General features: G+C 35.0%; 7 protein-coding genes, 1 non-coding gene and 1 pseudogene across 10 annotated transcripts; 7 read left to right on the forward strand and 2 right to left on the reverse strand.

Annotated features, from left to right (window-relative positions):
* Positions 1-87: 87 nt before the first annotated feature.
* On the forward strand, positions 88-1,187 carry F17A2.16 (Histone deacetylase 14; the record flags this gene model as incomplete). Its single annotated transcript, NM_001368532.1, has 4 exons — positions 88-274; positions 318-989; positions 1,036-1,086; positions 1,129-1,187. 4 exons carry the CDS (start codon positions 88-90, stop codon positions 1,185-1,187), a joined length of 969 nt encoding a protein of 322 aa, NP_001355541.1.
* Positions 1,188-2,450: 1,263 nt separating this feature from the next.
* Positions 2,451-4,371, forward strand: F17A2.4 (annotated as a pseudogene). Its single transcript has 7 exons — positions 2,451-2,645; positions 2,689-2,734; positions 2,787-2,883; positions 3,384-3,459; positions 3,869-3,997; positions 4,066-4,217; positions 4,271-4,371. Coding segments are annotated over exons 1-7 (796 nt in total).
* Positions 4,372-7,206: 2,835 nt separating this feature from the next.
* Positions 7,207-9,823, forward strand: xtr-2 (MX region of TRA-2 Related; the record flags this gene model as incomplete). Of its 2 annotated transcripts, none has more annotated exons than NM_077658.4 (4): positions 7,207-7,594; positions 7,854-8,219; positions 8,267-8,369; positions 8,570-9,823. In NM_077658.4, 4 exons carry the CDS (start codon positions 7,439-7,441, stop codon positions 9,310-9,312), a joined length of 1,368 nt encoding a protein of 455 aa, NP_510059.2. The 2 variants fall into 2 exon arrangements, with proteins under 2 accessions (NP_510059.2, NP_001309688.1); NM_001322636.1 differs by having other exon boundaries at positions 7,544-7,594; positions 8,570-9,312.
* ceh-40 (Homeobox protein ceh-40) lies at positions 9,765-12,416 on the reverse strand. The gene is made up of 6 exons (NM_077659.4): positions 12,248-12,416; positions 11,299-11,578; positions 11,181-11,255; positions 10,884-11,135; positions 10,163-10,405; positions 9,765-9,926 (listed from the first exon to the last, which is right to left on the reverse strand). The coding sequence occupies exons 1-6, from the start codon at positions 12,337-12,339 to the stop codon at positions 9,879-9,881; spliced, it is 990 nt and encodes a 329-aa protein (NP_510060.1). The 5' UTR covers positions 12,340-12,416; the 3' UTR covers positions 9,765-9,878.
* Positions 12,417-13,295: 879 nt separating this feature from the next.
* Positions 13,296-14,632, forward strand: F17A2.13 (uncharacterized protein). The gene is made up of 2 exons (NM_077660.7): positions 13,296-14,016; positions 14,161-14,632. The coding sequence occupies exons 1-2, from the start codon at positions 13,305-13,307 to the stop codon at positions 14,415-14,417; spliced, it is 969 nt and encodes a 322-aa protein (NP_510061.2). The 5' UTR covers positions 13,296-13,304; the 3' UTR covers positions 14,418-14,632.
* A 745-nt stretch (positions 14,633-15,377) lies between these two features.
* Positions 15,378-17,307, forward strand: srd-40 (Serpentine receptor class delta-40; the record flags this gene model as incomplete). The annotated part of the gene is made up of 6 exons (NM_077661.2): positions 15,378-15,674; positions 16,114-16,251; positions 16,301-16,497; positions 16,540-16,618; positions 16,776-16,854; positions 16,899-17,307. 6 exons carry the CDS (start codon positions 15,378-15,380, stop codon positions 17,069-17,071), a joined length of 963 nt encoding a protein of 320 aa, NP_510062.1. The 3' UTR covers positions 17,072-17,307.
* On the reverse strand, positions 16,097-16,179 carry F17A2.15. The gene has a single exon (NR_072263.1). It is a non-coding gene; the product is annotated as an Unclassified non-coding RNA F17A2.15 (non-coding RNA).
* A 1,055-nt stretch (positions 17,308-18,362) lies between the features above and the next one.
* srd-41 (Serpentine receptor class delta-41) lies at positions 18,363-20,004 on the forward strand (the record flags this gene model as incomplete). The annotated part of the gene is made up of 6 exons (NM_077662.1): positions 18,363-18,662; positions 18,709-18,846; positions 19,299-19,495; positions 19,544-19,622; positions 19,692-19,770; positions 19,823-20,004. The coding sequence occupies 6 exons, from the start codon at positions 18,363-18,365 to the stop codon at positions 20,002-20,004; spliced, it is 975 nt and encodes a 324-aa protein (NP_510063.1).
* Positions 20,005-20,614: 610 nt separating this feature from the next.
* srd-45 (Serpentine receptor class delta-45) lies at positions 20,615-22,165 on the forward strand (the record flags this gene model as incomplete). The annotated part of the gene is made up of 6 exons (NM_077663.1): positions 20,615-20,899; positions 20,946-21,080; positions 21,497-21,693; positions 21,742-21,814; positions 21,857-21,935; positions 21,984-22,165. The coding sequence occupies 6 exons, from the start codon at positions 20,615-20,617 to the stop codon at positions 22,163-22,165; spliced, it is 951 nt and encodes a 316-aa protein (NP_510064.1).
* Positions 22,166-23,450: the final 1,285 nt, after the last annotated feature.

Raw genomic sequence — 23,450 nt, forward strand, 5'->3', positions numbered from 1 at the left:
CGTAGGATGTCGGCGGCCTGATATTGGTTGGTCCCCGAATTTTTGCCTTTTCTCCGTGAGTGGACGAGCAAAAGGCGGGGCCTAAATATGAGGTTTTCTGCAGTACACGCCACGCAGTTTTATTATTTTGAGTGTACCAAGAAGCAAACAAACACGGTTGGAATAGGATCCAAAAGAAAAAGAAATACGGTTTGTAACGAGGAGGACACTTTTCAAGAACATGCAGTTTCAAGTTACCACCACCGACACAAACGTGATAAAATAGTCGAGAAAGGTTATTATCAACAGAGTTTCTGGACTTCACCAGTTTATTTCAGAACTTGATGTGGAGGAAGAAGATGGAGAGCAAATAGTGGAACATAACTTCCAGTCCACGAGCTCTTATAAACTCAATATTAAAACTGCGGCGATTCATCAGGTTAATCATCAGGAAAGTGATCACACGCGCCCTAACAAATCAAAGGATCTGCGTTCATCTGAGGATCAAGTTTTGACAGAAGATTTACCAGCCGCATCAAAAACACCACCTGCATCAATTTCAGAACTTGATATGGGAGAACAAGGAGCCGAGCAAAGGGTAACTCGAAGCGTTCATTCCACGAGCTCAAATGAGCTTTCTGAGCCAATTGAAGTTCATCTGCTGGTTGATAAAAGTGAAGTGAACCGCCATATCAAATCAAAGGAGCATCCGCTGTTAGAGGATCAAAATTTTACTGCATGCATTCCGGAAGCATCACCAGCATTGGTACCACTAACGACAGCCTCGACACCACAGCATCTAACCTTTAAACTACCACAAACAGCAGCACTGCCAATGTCTTCACCGGAAGATTATTTGATTCACACTGCCTCCCATATAATTTATAGACAGGTGGCAGAACTAGCAAAAAGTTTAGAGCCAAGCGCTCTAGCTGCGAGAGATTTGACTTTCTTCATATCACACAGAACCCAAAACTCAACAGAAATTCAAAGAAATGCTCCACGAGCTGGTATGTTTTCAAATTGATGTATGACATTTGACATAATATTATGCAGGGGCACCTGTCACCAATCATTCATCAGTCGTTCAGGCTCATCTTAATGATCGTAAGTTGAAGAATACTATTTTCCCACGCTACTGATTTTCAGCAGGGAGGGAAATGCTTCTCCCGCGTGTACGCAATTCTTCAATTCGGCTGCTGCTATAAGTTCAAATTATCAAAAATGTAAGTTTCATAGTGTCCAAAAACGTTGTCAGAACTTGTTGTATTATATATTTCAAAAACTAATATCACAAGAAGAGTTAGTTTTCTCACTACAAAACTGAGATATATTTTGAAAATTTCTCAGTAACGCTAACTAGTAAGCAGAGTTTCTGGAATACGGTCATTACTTGAATTTTTGTTTTTAACAACATTACATAATTGCCACTTTCACGTTGTTCTAAATTTCAGTTCCCGTAGGTGTGCCAAGAGAAGTTCCAACGAATAAGCCACAAATCCTTCACTGGTAGAGTAGATCCAGCCGCTATCCTTGCCCCAATTGAACACGACTGCCATCTCCTCATCGCAATAACTACTATTTTCTCAGTTTTTCTCACTATTGTACTTTTTAGTTCTATTCCTAGCAAAGAGATGTTTTAATAATTAATAGTGTTGTTGTTCTATCGAAAAAATATTCAGCTGAAAAAGTGTTTTTTTTTAAATTTTATTCCTCGGCAATGGAATGAAAATCGAGAGAAAAGATTTCAGAATGGAGTAGATGAGGGAAAAAAAACAGTGAAAACGCGGTCATTGCGATAAATTTGAATTCCTTCATTTGAGTTTTTGACATGTCATATTTAACATGGTATCCGTTATGTATATTCTGGCTATCATATTTTCAGATTATCTTAATTTTTACTGCAGTGAGAAACAAAAACTATACTTTCATCTTCACAAATTTTTCCATTTACCTGATCGGTCTCTCTCTCGGTGAAAAATAAGAGGTCACCGTCGTTCACCTTTCTGATTGCAACTCTTCCTCGCACAACTTGTCCCAATCACCACGTGATTCATCGAAAATGGTTGTCCATCGTTCCTCGAGGTGGCAAAAGAGATATTTCTCTATTTGTTTTTCTTTCATCTTCTTTCGATTTTTGAAAAAGTTGGGTGGAGACACTTTTCGTCATTGGCCAGAAGACACTGTACGCTTTATTTCATCATTTTTTCACTTTATCGAGATATGTAAAACTTGCCGGTTAGTGAGGACATTATGTTACCATTTTTTCTAATTTAATTTAGGATGCCATGATTTCAATATGTATATTTTACAGAATAATGAATGTCCGTGACAATACCTCCGCTCAAGATAAATTTGATTTTGGATAAGTTATCTGTCATCGTCTGATGTCTTTGAACTTCTTCGTTGTGAGTCTCCGGTCTTTTGTGCATCGACAACTGCATTCCATCAACTAAACTCCGATTATTGACATGGCTGATCCATGTCATGTCATGTCCAAGCTCCAAGCCATGTCATGTCATGTGCTCCAAGCTGAACAAGGTATGTGCTTGTCTTCATGATCTGCTAATGAACAATATGTACGACAATGGATTCCCATGATGCTTCGCTTTGAGTGATGGTACCGGTGTGCTAAAACTCAAAAAGACACGATTTAGTAAAATCAGGTATCAGAAGATTGTGCTAATGTCAAGACTATCCATTTTTCAGTGATCGAATATCTGCGACAATCAGCATTCAGATTGTCAGTAAGCTCGTAATTCAGTCCGGCTTTCCAATACTTTTACTCTTTCCAAATCTTTTTACAGAAATCAATTGATCGACGCAACCTCCCGTTGCCTGAAAAAAAAAACGGATTCAAAATGCATTTCGATTGGTGGGATGTGTGAGTCATAATTCATCAAGGTAGGAATGTAGGAGTGCGGATTATTTTTTTAAATTTCATCCGCCTGTGTTCTATCCCACGATGCGACATCTGAAAACTTGTAATTTATTCATCAATATCACAATGATAGAAAAAAATCACACTGTACTCATCTTTTCGATTTTCCAACTAATCAGCTGGTCAAAAAATGAGGAAAGTGGTGCATACCGTACTCCTGTTTGCGTCTGAATCATCATGAGTCAGCTCCGATGGAGGACACTGTGAAATAATGTGGACGGAGTCACTTGATTGGCCTCCTATCCACATACTTTTCACAATCATTTGGCTTACTAAAAGCTATCCGGTTTTTTTTTTGAGAATATATGTTCCAGGCGATTTTTTCTTTTTTTTTAAACGCATGTCCTAGTACAGATGTTTCCCAGTTTGCCACTTTTTTTAAAATGAAAAGCTATTTGTCCAGGTTTGCCAGGAGAAAATAGCCCACAAACCTTAAATTTTGTTTAAAACCATTTTTCTTGAGGGATGACCACAATCTTGACCACAGTTTCACCAGAGTTGCTGCAAGAGTTCCAATCGAGGTTCCCAAATTGTTATATGTAAGTAATGTTTTATAACTCCTACAAAAAAGTTTCAAAGTGTCCCCAATTGAACAAATTTCGTAATAAGACTTCTAAAAATTTTTTCACATCTGTATATCATACAATACGCAAAATGTAGAACTCAGAAACTTTCAACGTGTCTGGCTTGGATATAACTAGAATTGTTACTGAATAAACTGTTTTGATAGTTTTATAAATTCGCAACGTGATGATCTGAATACTAAAAACTTGTACTCCTTGTCTAGCCGTTTAAAATTGAAGAAAAAAAAATGAAATGACCAAATACGCCCTCATTCTGAATATTTTAATAATTTCAAAAATTTTCACGTTTTGATAAGTTGAAGATAAAATATACTTTCACAATTTACATTATGGCCTATTTTTTTACCAAACTTTCAATTTTCAGGCTGTGAGAAAAGGTGCAGTCACGAGAGCATGAAACTTCATCTTACTGGAATACCAACACTGAATGAGAAATATGCAACAAAGCTGGAAAAGTTCTATCTCGTCATCAACTATCACCCAGCTAACATTGGTAAGTACGAATAAAGAAATAACTTATCGAACTTCTTAATAAAGGCCAAATAAACAATCTTTTTGCAGCAAGGGCATTTAAATACTCGTCGTTTGTAGTCTATCTGAAGCGTGGGTTTCACCCACAAACGGGATTTTCGTTGAACGGTTACTGCGTTGGACCATTCCTGAAACATGGATGTGACTGCACACAAGTAAAGCCGGTTAATATTATCGCTTTGGTGAGAACATTTGTGCACGATCTGGTTCAAAAACTTTGAATGCATATTTTAAGATTTCTCTTAACACGGCAATCTTCAAAGAAGCTGTTTCGGGTTCCGATAAGGACTTCCAATACTTGACTCCGGCCATTGGATTTTTTCATCAACTTTAATATTTAAACATTTGTCATGCAGTCAATCAATCCTCTCGAAACTTAAAATAAATTTTGATAATGTTACGTATTTGTTTAAAAAAACATTTGATCCTCAAGGTCATTGTACTTTTCAAGTTGTCAGCATATCACGATTTTAATCAATTTTTTTTCTTTTTTGTTTCTTAAATCGCACTATTAGGTTGTGAAAAAAGTTCTCTCCGAAATTATTGAAAGTTTTGCCCCGGAAAGTTCTGCAGCTTTCTGGACTATTCTATAATAGAATGTTGTAGAACATCCTAATGGGGGGCAGATAGCTCAGTCGGTAGTGGTGGCCGCTAGCAGTCTGGAGGTCACGAGTTCAAGTCCGGCCTCACCCCCTAGGTTCACCCAGTCTCTATTGGGAAGTGGAGCAATCCACGACTGGATTATCGGCCACAGTCCCCGGCTAGGACGTGGCTTAAATTACAGCCCAGAGGGATCACCACCAGGCAGTGTACCTGAATCCCAGATCCGCAGTGCATAGCACTTGAAGAACGGATCGTCCTTTAATCCTTTTTTAATTTAATCCGAAATTATTGAAAGTTTTGCCCCGGAAAGTTCTGCAGCTTTCTGGACTATTCTATAATAGAATGTTGTAGAACATCCTAATAGCATCTCCCCTAAGCCTATATAAAACGCGCGCGCTTGCTGATCGACCAACGATGATCGAACTTTCTCAACCTCAACTTCGACTGCTCATCTTCTTCGAGTGGAAGAGAGGAGCTCGTGCGGCTGAGACGGCTGCTAAAATATGCAACGTGTTTGGCAAGAATGCCGTCACCGATCACACCGTTCGCTATTGGTTCGCTCGCTTCGCTTCTGGATGTACGAGCCTCGATGACAACGACCGCTCAGGAGGCCTTCTGTCATGATCGATGATCAGTTGTGAGCCGCCGTGAGGGAGAAGCCGAATCAAACTACACGTGAATTGGCAACATAGTTCCAATGTAGTAACCACACCATCAGCAACCACTTCCACGAGCTCGGCTACAGAAGAGTGATGGCGAGATGGGTGCCTCATTCTCTTCTTCTTTCAGATGCAGACATTTGCGATGATCTGTCAGTCTCCGCTCCTCACTCAACAGAGGAAAGACTTTTTGGCGGACATAGTTACCGGAGACGAGAGCTGGCTACTCTATAATAACGCCACCCATTGTTCTGTCTGGATGTACATGACGAGAAGCCGCCCGTGCAGCCAAATCCGGAGCTCCATAATAAGAAGTGATTGCTGTGCTGCTTGTGGGACGCGAAGGGTATGCTGCATTTCGAGTTGCTTCCGCAAGACAGAGCAATCACGGCTTCCACCTACTCTGATCAGCTGAATTCGCTCGCTCTTGCAGTCCAAGAAAAGCACTCAAGACACTCGCGGCCCACCTTCTTCACTACAACGCGCGCCCTCATGTGGACACCCAGGCCAAGTTGCAGGAGCTCGGCTGCATCACAGTTTTCCATCCACTGTACTCGCCGGACATTGCACCTTTGGATTGTCACCTTTCCGCCCACTCAAGCTGTTCCTTAAAGATCAGAGGTTCGCAAAGTTTGAGGACCTCAAAAAAGCAGTGAACGACTTCTTCGACTCGCGCTCGCCCGCGTTCTAGAAGAAGAGGGTCGACGATCTTCCCAATAGGTGGCTCACAGTTGTGAATAATAATGATGATTATATGGTTGATTGATAGTGACCGAAAATAAAGTTAATGAGAAAATGAACTGGAATGAAATTTCGGAGTAAACTTTTTTCACAACCTAATATTTTTTCATATTCTCCCATTCGTTTCGATGCTTTTCGCGACGTGTGAGGTCTCCAAATTTGATACGAATACCGCTTTTCTCGAAGAGAGCGCCAGTCATAGAAACGAAAATGGACCAAAAAAACGTAAGAAAATTTGAGAGAAAGTAGACAAGACGAGGGAAAATTAGAGCGGTGGCGCCGACGGGTGGTCGTGTGCTCCTTCTCGCTCATTTTCGCCGCGGTGCCCTCTGTCATTTTAAACAAAATTTATTTCAATAACTCATTGTGTCAATTAGGTGATTGTTATATTGGCACAGAAAAAACAGACCACCTGAACTAGAAATGATGGATGTTCTATGTGGATATTGTTTCAAGCAAACAAAAAAGTAGAAACTACAGTAGACTTTCCTTACTTTTGGCTTAAAACTTAAGAAATAGTGTGAACTTTTTATAAGTACGTTTAAAAAATTCTCAAAAGTTCAAACTGACTTTTAAATCAGAAGCACAATTGTATCAAGCCTGAAAATTCTTTAGTGAATGACATTCCTGCGTCATTAAGGTATAACTTTGCATTCAAGTCAAAAATGTTCCACTCAAAGTGTGCCGTATGGTTTTTTTTTTGAAGTCAAGGTCTGTTAAGTTACATTTATTTTCTTTACCTTATTGCATCAGTGCTGTTTTTTTTTTGCATATTTTGCTTTCCTTTTTTAGATGGACATCATATTCTATAACCGTATCTTTTTTGTTCCTTTTTCACTACCTTGGTCGAAAAATTTTTAAGGAGTGTGTCCGACTAGACTGCGAGAAAAACGAGTAATTATGTGAGCAGAAAACTTTTTCGATCACGTTGAGTATGCGTTTTGATATTTCGGAAACTTGAAAGGGCTTTGCTCTTTTTGAACTTTGATTTTTTTTTCGAATCTTGAAAATGATACCTAATGAATTTAGCGAAACAAATAGAAACCGCGCGTTCAAAAAATAAATTACTATGCTCTTCAAAATATAATTCCCTTGGCATTATTCCAATTAATTTTCTACCTGAATGAATAAAACTTAAATATGAAAACCAAACTTCAAAACTCTTATCTCAAAATATATAAAACTCCTGACAAAAGTAAAATGTGTATTTAATGCGATTACTACTCCCTAAATCTCTGGTGAAATATTTTTTCTATGAATGTTCTGTGTTCTCTTTGTGACAAGAGAAACACGTTCAGTAAAATATAACTGATAAGAAAAATTTCAAGATAGCATCTTGAGATGAAGCTGACCTTGAGCTCTCATAACCCTTTGTCACCCGACTATTTGTGGAATTCACCATGCGAGTTTCTTTTGTCGTTAACAATTTTCCAACAAAAAAAAAACTTCATAATTGTAATTTTTCAGCCAGCCTTTTTTTCAAAAACACTTCTAGAAATCACGTTATGTCGGCTGCGAAGGATCAGCAAGTAGTAGGAAACATGGATATAAACGATGTAAGTCTGTAAACATAATAGGTATCTATTTCAAATTACGAAAAGTCTAGTCAAATTTTTGAAAAAAACTCATATGTTATTTATACGAATTTTTGTGGCAAATAAAAACGTTCTTATGATTTTATAAAGTTTTTAAGGCTATTAGCCTAAATTCTCATTACTGTTAGTCGAAATATTGGAGTTAATAAGATACCCTAATTTTTGGGGTGTATACTGTTTTTGATCAGATATATCATTTTTAACCTATTCAAATTTTCAGATTCCACTAGAAGATCTCAAAAATCTAAACATTAAAACGGACCAGAAAGAAGATGAGGCTTTCAAGAAGCCATTTCCGCCAAGTATCTACAAACGACGCGCGTCAAAAGATCATTTGATCAAACCTACCGATTCTCCGTCCGGTCTACATTTTGGACCGATTGAAAACAGTGTTCCAATAGCCTCAAATAATCCTTCAAAGCGTTCAAAGCATGAGCCATTTAAATTCAACTTTCCACAAAAAATGATGGAGTACCAGAAGGACGTTCAAAATGGTTCATCAAACTATGAGTATTTCCACAGTCCTATGGCAAAGAACTACGCCAGTGCCAAAATTGGAGAGTCCAGCAGAGTTATTCGGAAAAGTGTAGGTTATTGAAAAGTTTGTTCTGTGAAAAATGGATAAGTTTTTAGCCGCGATTCTTGAGAGCTCAGCAGAAAGTGGAGGATGATGAGTGTAGCAGCGATGAATCATTGGATGATTCCGAAACAAGCGAAGAGGAAGATGTAGATAGTGGTAAGTTTGAATAAATAAGAAACAAGAGAGTAGATCAAATATTTTTTTTTTAATCGAGTTTATTAAGACTTTCCACCTCCCAGAAAGTTCGAAATATTTAGAGTTTTACTACAGTCATAAGATTAGGGGTTTTGGTGCACTGAGCAAAAGAATAGCGTTTTAAGGTTCAGAAGCCAATCAGATTTTTTCAATAATTGCAGATGGTGAATGCGATGAGGAGGTTCAAGCGGTTTTGGATAGTCTGGAGAAGAAGAAAATAACTGATGGAAATCCAATTGAAGTTGAGCAGCATAAAAAAATGGACAAACCTCAAACGGAAACAGTAGAAAATGATAATGGAAATGTGATAGACGTGACGGGTATGCCTTACACCGTACTACATGTTAAAGGAAGTGACACTGACCGTTTTGTGATGTATAAAGGAAGCCTGCAAAAAATCATTGCAGTCCAGACTGTTCGTCACGTTGATTACCAATACCAAATCTACATCATAAACAAGAACAAGCCAATAGATATTTTATTTGGAGAAGTGATTTTGTCGAGTACCTTAGGTCTTGGAGAAGATGAAGCAACAATGTCTCGTGATGCACAGTTTGTCAATTACGCCAGAAATATCGCTAGGAGAAATCATTTCTATGAAGATGGAGGGACTCTAACTGAATTTGATAATCGATTTTTGTTGGTTAAAAAATCAAGAGTATTAAACAATGATGACCGAACTTTCGTCAGAAATGTTCCACGGGACTACAAAACCGAACCTCCCATAATAGAAGAAGTTCTTGAGCTCACCCGAAACTGCCCAGAGAAGCATCCAAAAGCCCATTTGTACCCACCAGCGTTCAGTTACGCGATGATCGAATATTCCGAAGATCGTTTTTGGACCGAGCGAACAGTTGATGTTCCTCCCGGAGTTCTTGTGCCCAATGGACCACGTAGGCAGTAATCAAAATATCAAAGTATTCAGCAAAATGTGGAAATGTTTAAATAGGATCATATCAGACCAAATCAATTCCCTATACTTCGGATCATTTTCAATACCTCTCCACTTCATGGTTGTCATAGATTTTCATTTCACCATTTTGTTTCTAACCGCTAGATAATATAATTTTACATTAGTTTCCAATTTCAGCATGTTATTTTCGCAGTTCCACCAAAATTTCATACTACTACTTGTTATGGATATAACTGGCCTGAGTTCTTAAAAACTTAATTAATTTCAACTTTTTTTTCAATATCACCACTTTCTCAACATTTTTAAAAACGCTTCAGGAAAATCTCCTGTTCTGTGAATAGTTATGTTGTTCTTGTTACCTCATTTATATTGTAAGCCCTTGTCTAAAAATTGTGATGTTGCATTTTGCAGCCAAAAACATTGGTCAGTATCAAATAAATTTCTTAAAAAAGTAATACATCTTATGGAACACAGGATGTATTTCAATGAATTTATTACTTTATAACATCATGGCAAATGTATGAATGAGTACTCAGTACCAGCATTATTAAAGTTTGTCATCGAGTTTGATTTGGGTTTTGTAGAGACTGTTGATATTGGGCCATCTGAAAATGAGAAAACTGTTTTTTTCGGAATATGCATGATTTCAAAATCTGGCAGTAAGAAAAAACCTAGTTTCTCAACTTTTCCAGCTGCTCGCAACTTGGAGTACATCGTTTCCAGAATTTGATGTATCCAAGAACGAGTTTTTTTTCAAGTTTAACAAAAATCCGGGTTTTGAAACAAACTACATATATTGCTCTATTTTTGCAAGTTCACAGTATTTGAAATGAAAACTTACCATCTCAGGATTGTACATGGAAAAATTGAAAGGGGCAACACCGATGGGAAATTGATGACCAGGTAACATCATCTGATATGGGTTCATCATTCCTGCAAACGCGTTGGGTACCAGACTATACGGAGCTCCAGGAGCTCCAGGCGGAGGGCGATCTTCTGGTTTTCTGTTTTCTCTTCTTTCATCCTCATTCTTAGCCATTGTTTTCTTGTAGCGAATTCGCTTATTTCCAAACCAGTTTGATACCTGAAAATAAACTGTAAACTACTGTAAGATTGTATGCAGATATCTGGGACTAAATTTTTTCAAATAGAGTGATAGAGTGTTAAGAAACACTGACAATATTGACAGTGACAAAAATAGTTTTTAAAAAAGTTGCATAATTTTTAGGTTCGTGTCTATAGAACAGCGATTATTTTATGTAACCACAATTATATTCCAAAGAATAATGAACTAGTTTTGCGTTTCTTTTAGAAAACCTTACTTCCCATTTTCTAGAAACTACTAAAGCATTCGTTAATTCTGAACACCGTTTCAACATTTCCTATTCAAAACTCCCGCGCAAATATTAATAGGAGACAGCTGACGCAAATGGTGATGATGGCGCATTTTAGCGAGCTTTTAATTTAGGCCTTATCAATATTATCTTCATGCAAATCGTAATATTCTTCAAAAGTTTTTTATGCATATTTTTTAGTATGTAATTTTGTATTTTCAATTTTACCTGAGCAACACTAATGTTACATTGCATAGCTAAGGCCTGTTTGACCTCTTCCGACGGGTATGGATGATTGATGTTTGCTAGGAAGTACTCGTTGAGAATCTCGGTGGAAGTTTTCGAGAAATTTCTTCTCTTTCGACGAGCATCCAGATAACGCTTTTTCAGTTGGATAACTTCTTCGCAGGCAGTCTGTTTTAGTACAAAACAGACCTTGTTAAATTTACCGGACATCTTGTTCATAAACTTTTCGGTTGACTGAAAAATTGGTTTAATCTTTTCACCGGTAGATTTATGGCTTACCTGTTGGGTGATTGGACGGAATTCTCCTTGTTGCTGGAGAACATCTTCAACGTACTCACACCACTTTTTGCAGTGCTGAAATTTGTATATTGGTTGGTGATATATGAGACGATCTTACCTTGTCAAACGCTTTTGTCTCATTTTCAAGCTCTCGTCTCACTTTCAAAAGTTGTTGACGATACTCGTATTGGTCAGTTCCAGCAGCTTCCTGAATACGCAACAAACTATCATCGGGTCCAGCAACTCCTTCTGCTTTGAGCATGGTATCCAGCCGTTCATCATTCTCTTGTGCTTCAAGATCCTTCATCATCTTTGTCGATAGGTCGATTTTGGACTTCTGCTCAACTAGAACATCTTGTACGGCTCGGTAGAATGGATTGATCTTGATTTGTGGTTTTCTGAAAAATTCATAAATACTTTTGACAATTTTTTATTTTTTATTTTCAGGAGGAAGTGAATATCCTCTTTTCTTTTTTGTATCTTGATAGTAATCTCTAGTGTTGGTTTTCATCTTATCGCAACTTCTCCATAAATGTATAGTTACCAAAACAATATTATGATAAATACTGAAGTTGAAAGAAAAACATAAGCACTCCAGCGGAGAGTTTGCTTAAGAAAGTTTTTCCAAAAAATAGTTTTCAAGAAGTTTGTGATGATAGTTGAACTAGAGCAATGTTTTAAGGAGCGGTACTGTTCAAATAAAGAAATTAGAGACAGGCTATTGCCTACAAAAGCTGATCAAAAAAATTAAACATTTGATGTTTTACGAAACTTTGCTTAAAAGCATATCTTGTCATTATTTTTTCTTGAGTCGTAAACTAATCAAAGTATTTTAAGTATGAATGAACATTTGTTATCAACATCTATAAACATTGACCAAAATTTTGAAACTTATTAATAATTTTGATTTGAATACTTATATCATCAACACGCCCATGAAACAATATTGAGAATTTTTATTATAGGAATATCAGAAAAAACAAGCGCAAACCATCACATAACGATTGTTGATTTTTTTTTTTGAAAACTTCGATTTATGGCAGCACATAAGCAAAAATCTAACTCACAATTTATTGACAGCTTCATTATCCATAGTCATGTCGGTAATTTTGACAACTTCTGACAGCAGATCCATAATCGATTTTGACGCCTCACTCATGTCTACAATAAACCAGAATTAATGATAAATGACAGGAAACGTATTGGAGATAAAATGTTGATGAGACGGACACATTAGCGAGAGGTGGGGTAAAAACGTAACGTTGTCAAGAATAAAGACAAATTGTGGTTGACAGACAGTATCGGTGCACGCAACGCAAGTGGTTGTAAATGATGTGCGCAGTTTGGGCGAGTCAATCGAATACTTTTTTGTGTGCAAGCGTTCGTTGCGTAATGAGCGCAACTGTGCGGTGAGATGGGAAGGTCAGCCGATATTCAGTCACGATATGAGTTGCAACAGATGCCGTTTCCCACATATTGGATTATTCGCCCATTGTTCTCCTCTTTCTTGCTCTTAATGTTGCCTAATCGTTTTTTTTTGTGTTCTCAATCTTACAAGTTAATGCATTTTTTATTGTTTTTTTCTCAGAAGCAAAGTTGCGTTATATAGTAACCAAATTTGAATTATGCTTTTTTTCAATTAAATCTGAAGATAGTGGACAGTCACTTTTTTGAAGAAGCCTGTAGAAACAACAGAACAAAATTAAATGGTGCAATTTTTTCTGATTTCACTGTTAAGCTGCAGTTTTTAGTTATTAGTTTTGCAGTCAACAAAGATTATCTGCCAAACTTGGAAGGGTGTCAATGTTCCCATTGCTACATGTTGTTTTCCTCTGACGATTTATGGGTTGAAGAGTCGGGAAAGGAGTGGGATGAGAGTCTAATGTCGCGTTAGCAATATCGATCGATATAAATAAGTGTAAAAATATCTAATTCCTCGTTTTCTTCATTTTGTATTTGAACGAATGGTCTTCTGTTTACACTCTCAATTATTCTCCGTCTCGAAAACAACTGTTTGGACTTTTTTTTTTCAATCTTACTCTTTTGTTCCACATTTTTTTAACGTTCTCAATTTTTCAACTGGTTATACAATACCTATAATTTTTTTTAAATTTCAGTACAACAATGTCGTGTTGCAATGACTTCTCCTACTCCAACGCTGGAATCTATAGGCAAGCGATGGAGGATATCATGTTTACCCCGAACAAAGATAAAAAGAAGTCAGCCTTTCATGATGAAACTTTAAATAGCCTCCGAAAAGTGAGCAGATTGGTGCAGAAGTTTGAAAGTGGCGGAACTGACGATGAGACTGTTGATGAGACCGAAAAAGAAGAGCAAGGAGAAGATGTGTGCGATGGTCCTGTGTTCAGGAAGGAGTCTTTTCTGAAACAGAGCCAAAATGAAGAAGAAGAAGAAAAGGCAGATGTTCAAGAAAATTTTGACGAGCAGGAGAATGCTAAAAATGAAAACGACGAGGTGTTCTATGAAAACGAGAACGAAGCAAAGGAACTAGTCGAGACCCCCATTCTCCGATCTTTGTCCCGCCAATTTTCTGGCCTAACGATTATCAAGTCTCACATCAAAAAAGACAATCTCGATGTGGAGAGTAGATCTCCAGCTCGTCGTGAGACGAGAATCATGTCAAGAAGAAAACAAGAATCGTCAGTGTCGTCATGCTCATCGGAGAGCTCTCATTGCTCCGCTTCATCGTCTCTCAGTAAGACGGAAAAACCAGAACCTGAGAATAGCAACTTCGTAAACGAACTGTACTACTGCAAATTGGCGAGATCTCAAGTTCACCACAAGTTTGAAGCATACTTCAAGTGGAAATCAGAGAGTAAGCATTTCTAAATTTTGAACATAAATTTTATTAGAGAAACTGATGTTTAATGGCAAGCGGAACTGTTTATCAACATGCAAGCAAAATTTATATTTCGTTTAGAGCAGTGTCTAATTATCACTAATATTGTTTAATTTTCAGCACTCCGATCAATTGCGGCATCGGTTTCACAGATGCGCTTGGACACATTGAATTCGATCATTGCACCACACGATGAACGCGTAAATGTTCTCAAGACAATCTATGAAAATTGCAAGAAGGGAGTAAACAAAGAAATGGATGCACTGTGCTGTGCTCTTTTTGATCTTCTTGATGATGTCGATGAGAAGTCATTATCGATTCACGAGGAATACGTTGCTGCCAAGTACCATAAAAAGTTGCAAAGTCAAAACTGTTAGTGGATATTTTGACATAGTCTTTTTTAATCTTTAGCTATTCCACCGCCTACTTCTTGTCAAATTTCTGAAGTTTTAATGTCTACCTGAATCTCGTTGTTTCACATTGTTTTTTTGTTTTCCTTTTGATCCTTCAATATTTTCTTTTTTTTTTCGTTTTAAAACATGTTTTGAATTGCCAATTCATGGTAAAGTTTTAATAAACAATCATAGTCAGTAATTAAATTTGGATAGTATTTGTCAATAGTTAGTCAAACTTGTCATAAATGTGTGGACAAAATAAAAACAATAATGAATATATTATTGGGCATAATACAGAAAAAGGGATGAGCTGAATTCTATTATATATAGTGATCTATGTTGACTTTTGATATTAATTGCCTAACATCTAAAATCTTTGATATTTGATAAATTTCCACTGAACACTGAACCTACTTAAGGCTATTCACAACAACAAATTGAAAAAGCATTCAGACACAATTTAGGCACGTTTCGCGCAACAATTTAACCACAAAATGTTCATAAATCTAAATTCTCGAAATTGGTTCTGCAAAATTGAAAAAAAAAAAATTAAGTGCCTGATAATTTATTTTGAATATTAATCGTTTGAAATGATAATGTTCCGCGCTTTCCAGCGGACGAAAACCGGGTTTCTACTTATTTTTTAATTTCCATCTTTTTGTTGCTCAGGTTGTCGTAGTTGGTTGAAATTCCTGATTAAATGTTCAAATATTATTCTAAGATTTCACGTCATTATTGGAAATGCCACTTTTCAGAATTGGACAAAAAAACATATTTCTTCAAAAACATCTGCTACGAAACGCCCTGTTTTCATTTTGTAACCCGCTAAAAGCAACGTTTCCATTTTCTGATCTTATTTACTGAAATTCAATCAAACTGAATATCAACTTAACCTCGTGAACAATTTATATGCAGCGTTTCAAATCATATATAATTTTCAGAATGGGAGCGGATATTTATCGGGATGTGCTTTATATCTTCTACCCTATTTTCTTCATTTTTTCAACAATAACACAGTTGATGTTAATTTATTTAATTTTTTACCACTCCCCAACACATCTAAAAATGTTAAAAGTATTCTTGTTAAACACAAGTCTTTTCCAAATTATCCTAGTCGTTGTTTCTTGTTCATCTCAGTTTCGAATGATTACAACTGCTATTCCTATTGAACTGAGAAGTTACGGACTGTTAAGATATTTGGAAGCGTGGCTGGGTTATACAATGTATCAAGTTTTACAAGTGAGTTTTCTGAGTGTGAGTTTGGAAAAACATATTATACATCTTAAGCATTAAAATTTTGAAATGTTTGGAAAATAAAATCTTTTGAATACATTTTGAGTAAGTTAACTGCTATTGAAATATATATATATGTTTTTGTATTTTTAAAACAAAAAAACATAACTTAAACTAGTGTATTAAAAAAATTGTCAATATTATCAGTTACCTAGATTACAATGTAAAAAATTCAAAATGAAAACCAAAAGTTCTCAATGTCATGATTTATTTGTTGGAGAAATACTAGGTATCTTCTGGAAGAAAATTCGAAGACGAATTGTGTGCAATTATGAACAATACCTCTTTTTTTTGTTTTACCGTATAATCTTAAGAGTTTGAATTTTTGACCAATAGATCTTGTTGAACTCAATAATTTAGTTTCATCCAATTAATCTTTACTCAGACTTCCGCATTTATGAGTGGCATGTCTATTTTAATAACATTCGTTTTCAAATATGAATTGGTTCGACAAATTGAATTTTCAAAAAGTCGAGTTACTGGTATTATTTTACTCTTTCACATGCCAATAATAGCATCAATGGTTTGAATCAGAAGTTCTATTGAAAACAAAAAACGATTAATATTTTCAGGTTATGGAAGTGATAATGGTGATAAATCAGTCGTTGCCAAATGAAATCAGAGAACAGTACAAGTTTCTCAATGCAAACGCCGAAGAGTACTCAATCGTTGGAGCGCTTAGCCTGAAAACAGTACCAAGTCTAATAAATTTTCTGTTAATTTCTGGATCTGTAGTAGCCTCTCCGTTCATTAGCTTCTTTTTTCGAGAGTGAGTAGTTCAGTATTTTCAATCGAAAATAGGCTCTTTCAGGAAAATTTTACGACGTATCAATTCACAGTTTTATCAACATTCGAAATGGAAAAAGTCTCAAATTCAAGTTTTTGTGAAAGTAGGTGCGCCCAGAAATGACAGTTAAATATTTTTTCTTAACAGTTTCGTTATTTGTGTGCTTACACTTTTTGTGTCCACGTAGTTATCTTAAAAGTTCCAAAATTGCAAGATTAATAGAGGAATGATGGCATTGAAAATCACCTAAAATTTTTCAGGGACTTACAATTCAAGCATTTCTTCCGCTCATATTTTATGTGCCAGTATTTGGTCTCTACTTCTATTGCATTTTAACTCGTAATTAAATCATTCCATGAAAACTTCAAAATGTTCGGTTTCAGATACAGAAATACTATTTCAACAATATTTTATGACAGTGGTCCCTTGCTTGCCAGCTTTTTTTGATCCAATGCTGACTTTGTATTTTGTGACGCCTTATAGAAGACGACTAAAAATTTGGATGAGAATTGAGAAAGAATCAAAAGTGCTACCAGTCACATCGCTTGTCAAGTAATCCTTGCTCTTCTGAGAGCAACATGTCTGCGAAAAAAGTTTTCTAATTATAGATGTTGCTTGCCCTTAGCAACACAATTTATGAAACTCTATTTACGCATAGAATTGATTCAATGCGGAAATAATAATGAAAATTGTCAGTTTTAGACAGATATTTCTGTTCCATTTTTGTTATGACAAAATAGATTGTCCTATCTTAAAAGCCCTGTTTCTAATATGAGCAAATAAATATGAAAATTAAGTGCTTATAGAGTTTATTTGTAGAATGTTTGAAAATAAAGATTGTTACTGAAAATTATGTCAGAGACAACTAATATAAAAAAGGGAGTATTAGATTTTTGTACTAATTACTTACTTTATTATTTTATTCTATATACTAACCAGCGTTAACATTTTTCTTTGTCAGTAAAAGTAATAAAGTATTTCCGAAAAAGGTCTCAGATAGATTTATTTTTAAGCTTCTCACTAACAACAAGGAACAAAAGATATATTGTTTTTAAAGAAAATGGGATATTGTTATGACTTACATTTTAATCATGTTTTACATTTAATTGGTCTGTCATAACACAATGTTCACCCAAAATAAAAATTTAAAACAGTCAAGTTTTTCATTGTAGAATTGACTTCTGACAGAAATCTATGTTGTATTCCTTGTTCACAAAATTGTAGTAGTATCAGGCCTGCCATTTCTTGAGACTCATGACAGGCACGTATTTGCTATTTAAACATTTTTTCCATCGAGAAATTTTAATGACTAAAATGATAAAATAGTTTAATTGGTAGCCATGATTTAGTTGATAGTAACACAGGTAGACTCACTCAATTTTTTATTAAAGTTTTCTAAAAACGGTATTGTTTTTATATTGTTTTGATATTGCATTTGATCATGTTGGCCTATTATAAGTGTATTTTGATAAAATCCCCATTTGTGCCACTCCACGCTTTAGTGTGTTTATTTGATGCTAGTTAAACTTTGATCTTAATGGCAAGTATAGTTCAAAGATTATCATTGTCCAATTTTGAGTCGCATAACGTGGAATTGTATGGTTCATTAGAAAGACGTAGTTATCTTTTACTTTGAAAATTGCGTATGAAAAAATTATTTTTTGAATTCTTTTCTATGTATAACATGTAAACGTCATGAAGGAAGTTGGTACTTAGTATGCAATTAGTCGTTTGAAAATTTCAGCCAACCATTACCCAGTCATTTTTCCATCGCCTCTGTATCATAACTTATATTTACTTTGGTCTATTTGATTATAAATCTGCTTTCAGTTTTTCAATGCACAGTCATGCCCTCTAGTGAAGATTATCGGCAATTTCTAGAAGTGTTCTATCCATTTTTTCTTATCACGTCACTGATTAGTCAATTATTTGTGATTTATTTCATTTTGAACTACACTCCAAAACAGTTACAAACACTGCGGTATATACTAGTGAACACTTGCGTTTTTCAAGTAATCCACGTATCTGCTTGCTACTTGATGCAGTTTCGTCAAGTTTCTAACTTAGTTCCCATGGAAGTATGGAGTTATGGATATGGCCGACATTTCGAAGCATTTGTTGGTTATTCATTGTATCATGTTGTACAAGTATGTGGAAGATTCTCTATTTCAAAAACAGCGTTAAAAATTGCAGACATCAACGGTTGCCAGTGGCATTTCAGTAGTAATGACGTTGTTCCTAAAGTACGAAGCAGCTAGAAATGTAAAGCTCACAAGTTGGAAGCGATATTTGATAATTACATGTATCCTTTTACCATTAGTCACTTCTGTGGTAAGATATTAGCAACACAAATTAAAATGATTTCGCACGATTGTACTATTAGTTTAGTTGTTGTCAATGCCTTAAAAAACAGTAAAAAATTGGACGTAAATAGTCTTTGGTTCTGAACTCATCGAAACAGGTGCTGAATGCCGTGGGTGGTTTGCGTAACTTTCCAAAAGATTAAATTTTTGACAAATCACTGAAATAGTCATTTTATCAAAAATTAATTTACTGAGAATTGCCGTAAATCTTGGAAAAATATAAGTCATCTTTGTTTTAGCAGGTAAAAACTTCAAGTTTGAAAATCTCTAGCAACAACTGCAAAATTAAAATACAATTTGCCAATATGCCGATAATGAAAAAATCGGCGCGTTGCCGATTTTGCCGTTTGCCGAAAATATGTTTGTCGCATACTCCAAAGCTTTTCTAAATTAGGAAAATTAGGTAGCATCATTTTTCAGACACTGGAAATAATTCTTATAATCACGCAATCTCTTCCTAATGAAATACGTGAACGCTACAAACTTATTAATGTCGACGTCAAAGATCATTCGGTAGTAGGAACTTTGAATTTTAAAGTTCTTGCAAGTCAAGTTAATGTATGCATAATGTCATCGTCTGTAGTTATGTTGCCAATTATTGGGTTAAGCTCTCGAAGGTTTGTGTTTTTTTTTTCAGGTTACGATTAAATTATTTTATGTTGCAGGAAATTACTGGAGCATATTCAGAAAACAAGTGATAGAGTGTCTCAGACCAAAAATTCACAGAATAAGATGTTTGTGAAGGTTGGTTTGAAAATTTTTGTTTTTTTGAAAAATGAATTTATATAAATTATATCTTTAGTACTTTTTTAGGGTGTAATACTTCAAACATTTCTTCCATTGTGCTTCTACTGCCCTATATCATCCATTTATTTCTACTGCATAGTCACACGTAATAGTAATTATTTTTTTAGAATTTGATTTACGCCCTATCCATTTTTCAGATGAAGAAATCCTCTTCCAGCAATATTTCATGTTCTTGATCCCAGCATTTCCTGCATTATTCGATCCTTATATCACTTTGTATTTTATTACACCATATAGAAATCGTGTAAAAATTTGGCTGCGCATGAATAAGGTGTCTCCAAAGTCTGTTACGTTAATAAATGTAAATTGCAACTATTAAATAAAAATTCATTTTCTTAATGTACATACAATTAAAAGTAAATGTGCTGTTTTCAAAACATCCTGGTTTGATTTTTATTTGTGTTTGATCGAATTTCCATATATTTCCATAACGAACTATCGAAACAATTATATCAAACTTTTTGTTGCGATGTTAATTAAAGTTTCAAAGTAAAAAAGACTTAGTTAGTGATGGTCTCTTTTGTTATGTGTTTCAAAAAGAGACAAAACAACAAAAAATTTAGAACATTATACTTCGAAATTTTGCAGACATGTTTAAACCGTAAATAATAGATTAAAGTGGGAACCTTTTTCAATATTTGTTTTTGATCTTACCTTTGTTTTAGTGTTTGATTTGCAAATAACAACAATCAACTTATAGCTTGACCTACTCAAGTGAAATTGAACATAACTTGAATATGACGAATCAAAACAAATTTACCTTTTGTTTTCCCGGAATTTCTAGAACCAGATCAGACTATTATGGGTGATTAGTCTAGTAAGTTCTATCAATAACAATAACAGAAAACTGAAATGGCTATAAAACAACCACCCACTGGGAGAAAATTGGCTTCCTAGCTAATTTTCTCGCCGTGGGTAGTTATTCAATAATGTACAGAACTGTCTTATCGGTTTTCTACCCAATGTTTTTCATACTCGTTATTCCAAGTCTAATATTGCTAATTTTCATTATATTACGATATTCACCTGACTGTTTTCAAACATTCAAATATATTTTATTAGTTACTTGCATTTCTCAAATAGTTGCAGTCACTACAAATTGCCTTATTCAAATCCGTCAGGTTTCCAATTTAACCCCTATGGAAATTTGGTGCTATGGGCCATTGAGACACTTCACTGCGTTAATTGCTTATTCTACTTATTTTCTCACGCAGGTTAACACTTGTCTAGACCGATTTGTCTTAAACCTATTCATTTCAGACTGCCGTTGTAATTAGTAATGTATTAATATTTTTAACAATTTATTTGAAATACCTTGCAACAAAAATCAACACAAGAAAAACCTGCAATTATGGCGTTACATTTTTCATTTTATCACCAATTTTTATAGCACTGGTAATCACTAAATTTTTGAACAAAATTAGTTAGTCATCAATAGAAATTTGGCAAGATTAGTATAGCAACTCTATTAGACTTGCAATCATTATTTCTACCGCACCTTACACACCCTCAAAAAATCAATATTTCACCCCTATCTGTCTCGGATTCATTTTTTGCTATATTATAAAATCACTAATTTTCATATTCCAATAATGATTTAGGGCGTGTTTTGCAACAATTGTTCACAAATTACGAAAATGTTACAATAATTGTCAATTTTGATCAAAAATGGCTAAAACTTGTATTTTTTCGTAAAGGACAACTAGTAATTTCAATTTGAAAAAGCTCCCAAAAATTTGTATTACACTCTCTATAAGTATTGCGCTTGCAAAGCCCTCTGAAAAACTATTGCTTTACAAAAAAAAATTTAGGGTGCACAAACTAGTCTCATCCTAACGGAAGGGATACCATCTGAAAATCAGGACCATCTTGAAAAAATTAATTTTGATATCTCTGATCATGCAGTTATTGGTTACATTCGTTTGAAAACTCTACCCAGCATTATAATTACATTTGTGATAACTGGAACAATTTTAATACTGCCAGCTGTGGGATTATTATTGAGGAAGTAAGATATTTTCCATAGAACGTTTTAAATTTTAATTGCTCTCAACAGGAAAACGCTGCGCAACATAAACTCAAATAAGTTCTCCATCACCAAGAAAGCTTTAATAAAAGGTTTTATTAACGTAAGTTCATTTACACCAACTCAAGCATATCGGCAGTTTTAGGGTGTCACACTCCAAGTGTTCCTCCCATTAATTTGCTACATTCCGGTTTTTGGAAGTTTTCTTGTGCTAGCCGAAACAAGTGAGTAAAAATGTATGCATCCATGTGTCATTATTAACAAATTTTCAGAGACGGAAGTTCCTTTTGAACAATATTTCTTCTCAGTATTGGTTATGTTACCAATGTTATTTGATCCGTACATTATACTTTACTCCGTGGCTCCTTACCGAAAGCAAATTGAAAAGTGGATAAAGACAAAAAGGCGCCAGTCTATTTTGATTGTGGATCCAGCTGCAAGAATTGGCTTTTGAATGAATGATCATCATATAACCAATTTTCAATTGGTGAATGATATCCTACAAATGTGCTTTCCACACTTTTTAAAAATGAAGCTTATTTCAGTTTCAGCGATTGTTTCTACTTTTTGATATTGAGCCTCCAACCTTCAAATTTCTTGTATTATATAAACATTTAATATAGAAACTTTGAAATGTATCAGTTCCTTTCAAACGTTTTAATGAGCAATAATGATTACTGCTATTGAAAACGGAATTACTAAAATTTATAGCAAATCACTTTATAGGATTGTATTCGATATTCAATGTTAAATAATACGCTTGAATTAATCTTGAAAATATTCAAAGCATAAAACGATGCCTTCTAGAACATTCACAAAAATGCTTAACTGTTTAAAACTTTCCACTTTTTTGTGTTGGGTCTACAAAGTTCGGAATATCTAAAATCGTTTCTCCTCCTTAAAGTTTAACAATTATTTCACAAAATTGCGATTTTCACAAACAATTTAAAACTCGTTCTTAACAACACCCAGTAAGCAGTTTTGTGAAATATTTTGATATAGGAATTATCTGGGTTAAAACACAGAGCGGTTCTGGCTACAAACCAACTATTACTCCACTGACTCATATAATAAATCACATTTTTAATATAATATCCCGTGCTTTACTCTATTTATAATTCTTATTGCAAATTTAATTACACGTGCTGGGAAAAATTTCATTTTGTTCCTTGTCTGCCTGTTGCATATGAATTAATTTGCGTCTATTTGAACTCTATTCTGCCAATTTTCGTGTTTCAATTTTTACATTATCTTGGTTAATTGAATTCATACAGTTGGATACATACAGAATACATACAGTAGGTAGAGTTGAATTTGGGGTTTATCATTTTCTCACCCTATTCGCGCTTCATATTCTCTGATCTTCGTAGATTTGCAATTCGCGATTTGAAAATTTGGTACTGAAAGTTCGTGAAGTTCAAGCACCAGGCTTGTAAAGTTACGGAGAATTGCTTCGTGGCTTTCTTCTTGGGATGAACGCCACTGGAACCCGTATTGGTAGCAAACTCGTCTATTTTTAAATGTTCAAAATGCTAGCCTGCTAGCAAAAAGCAAATTCACTCTGAAAGCTTTCCTTTTTCAGATACAATGATTTGATAAGTACATTCTTTATGAAAAACTAGACACGATTAAGAGCGAGAAACAACAACCCTCTTCCAAAAAAAAAAATTAAAAACGAGTTTTTTTGTGATTTCTTTACAAAAATTTAAATCCTTGTGAATCCCCATCAAAGTTTTATA

Source organism: Caenorhabditis elegans, chromosome X (assembly GCF_000002985.6).
Source record: "Caenorhabditis elegans chromosome X".
Lineage (NCBI taxonomy): Eukaryota > Metazoa > Nematoda > Chromadorea > Rhabditida > Rhabditidae > Caenorhabditis > Caenorhabditis elegans.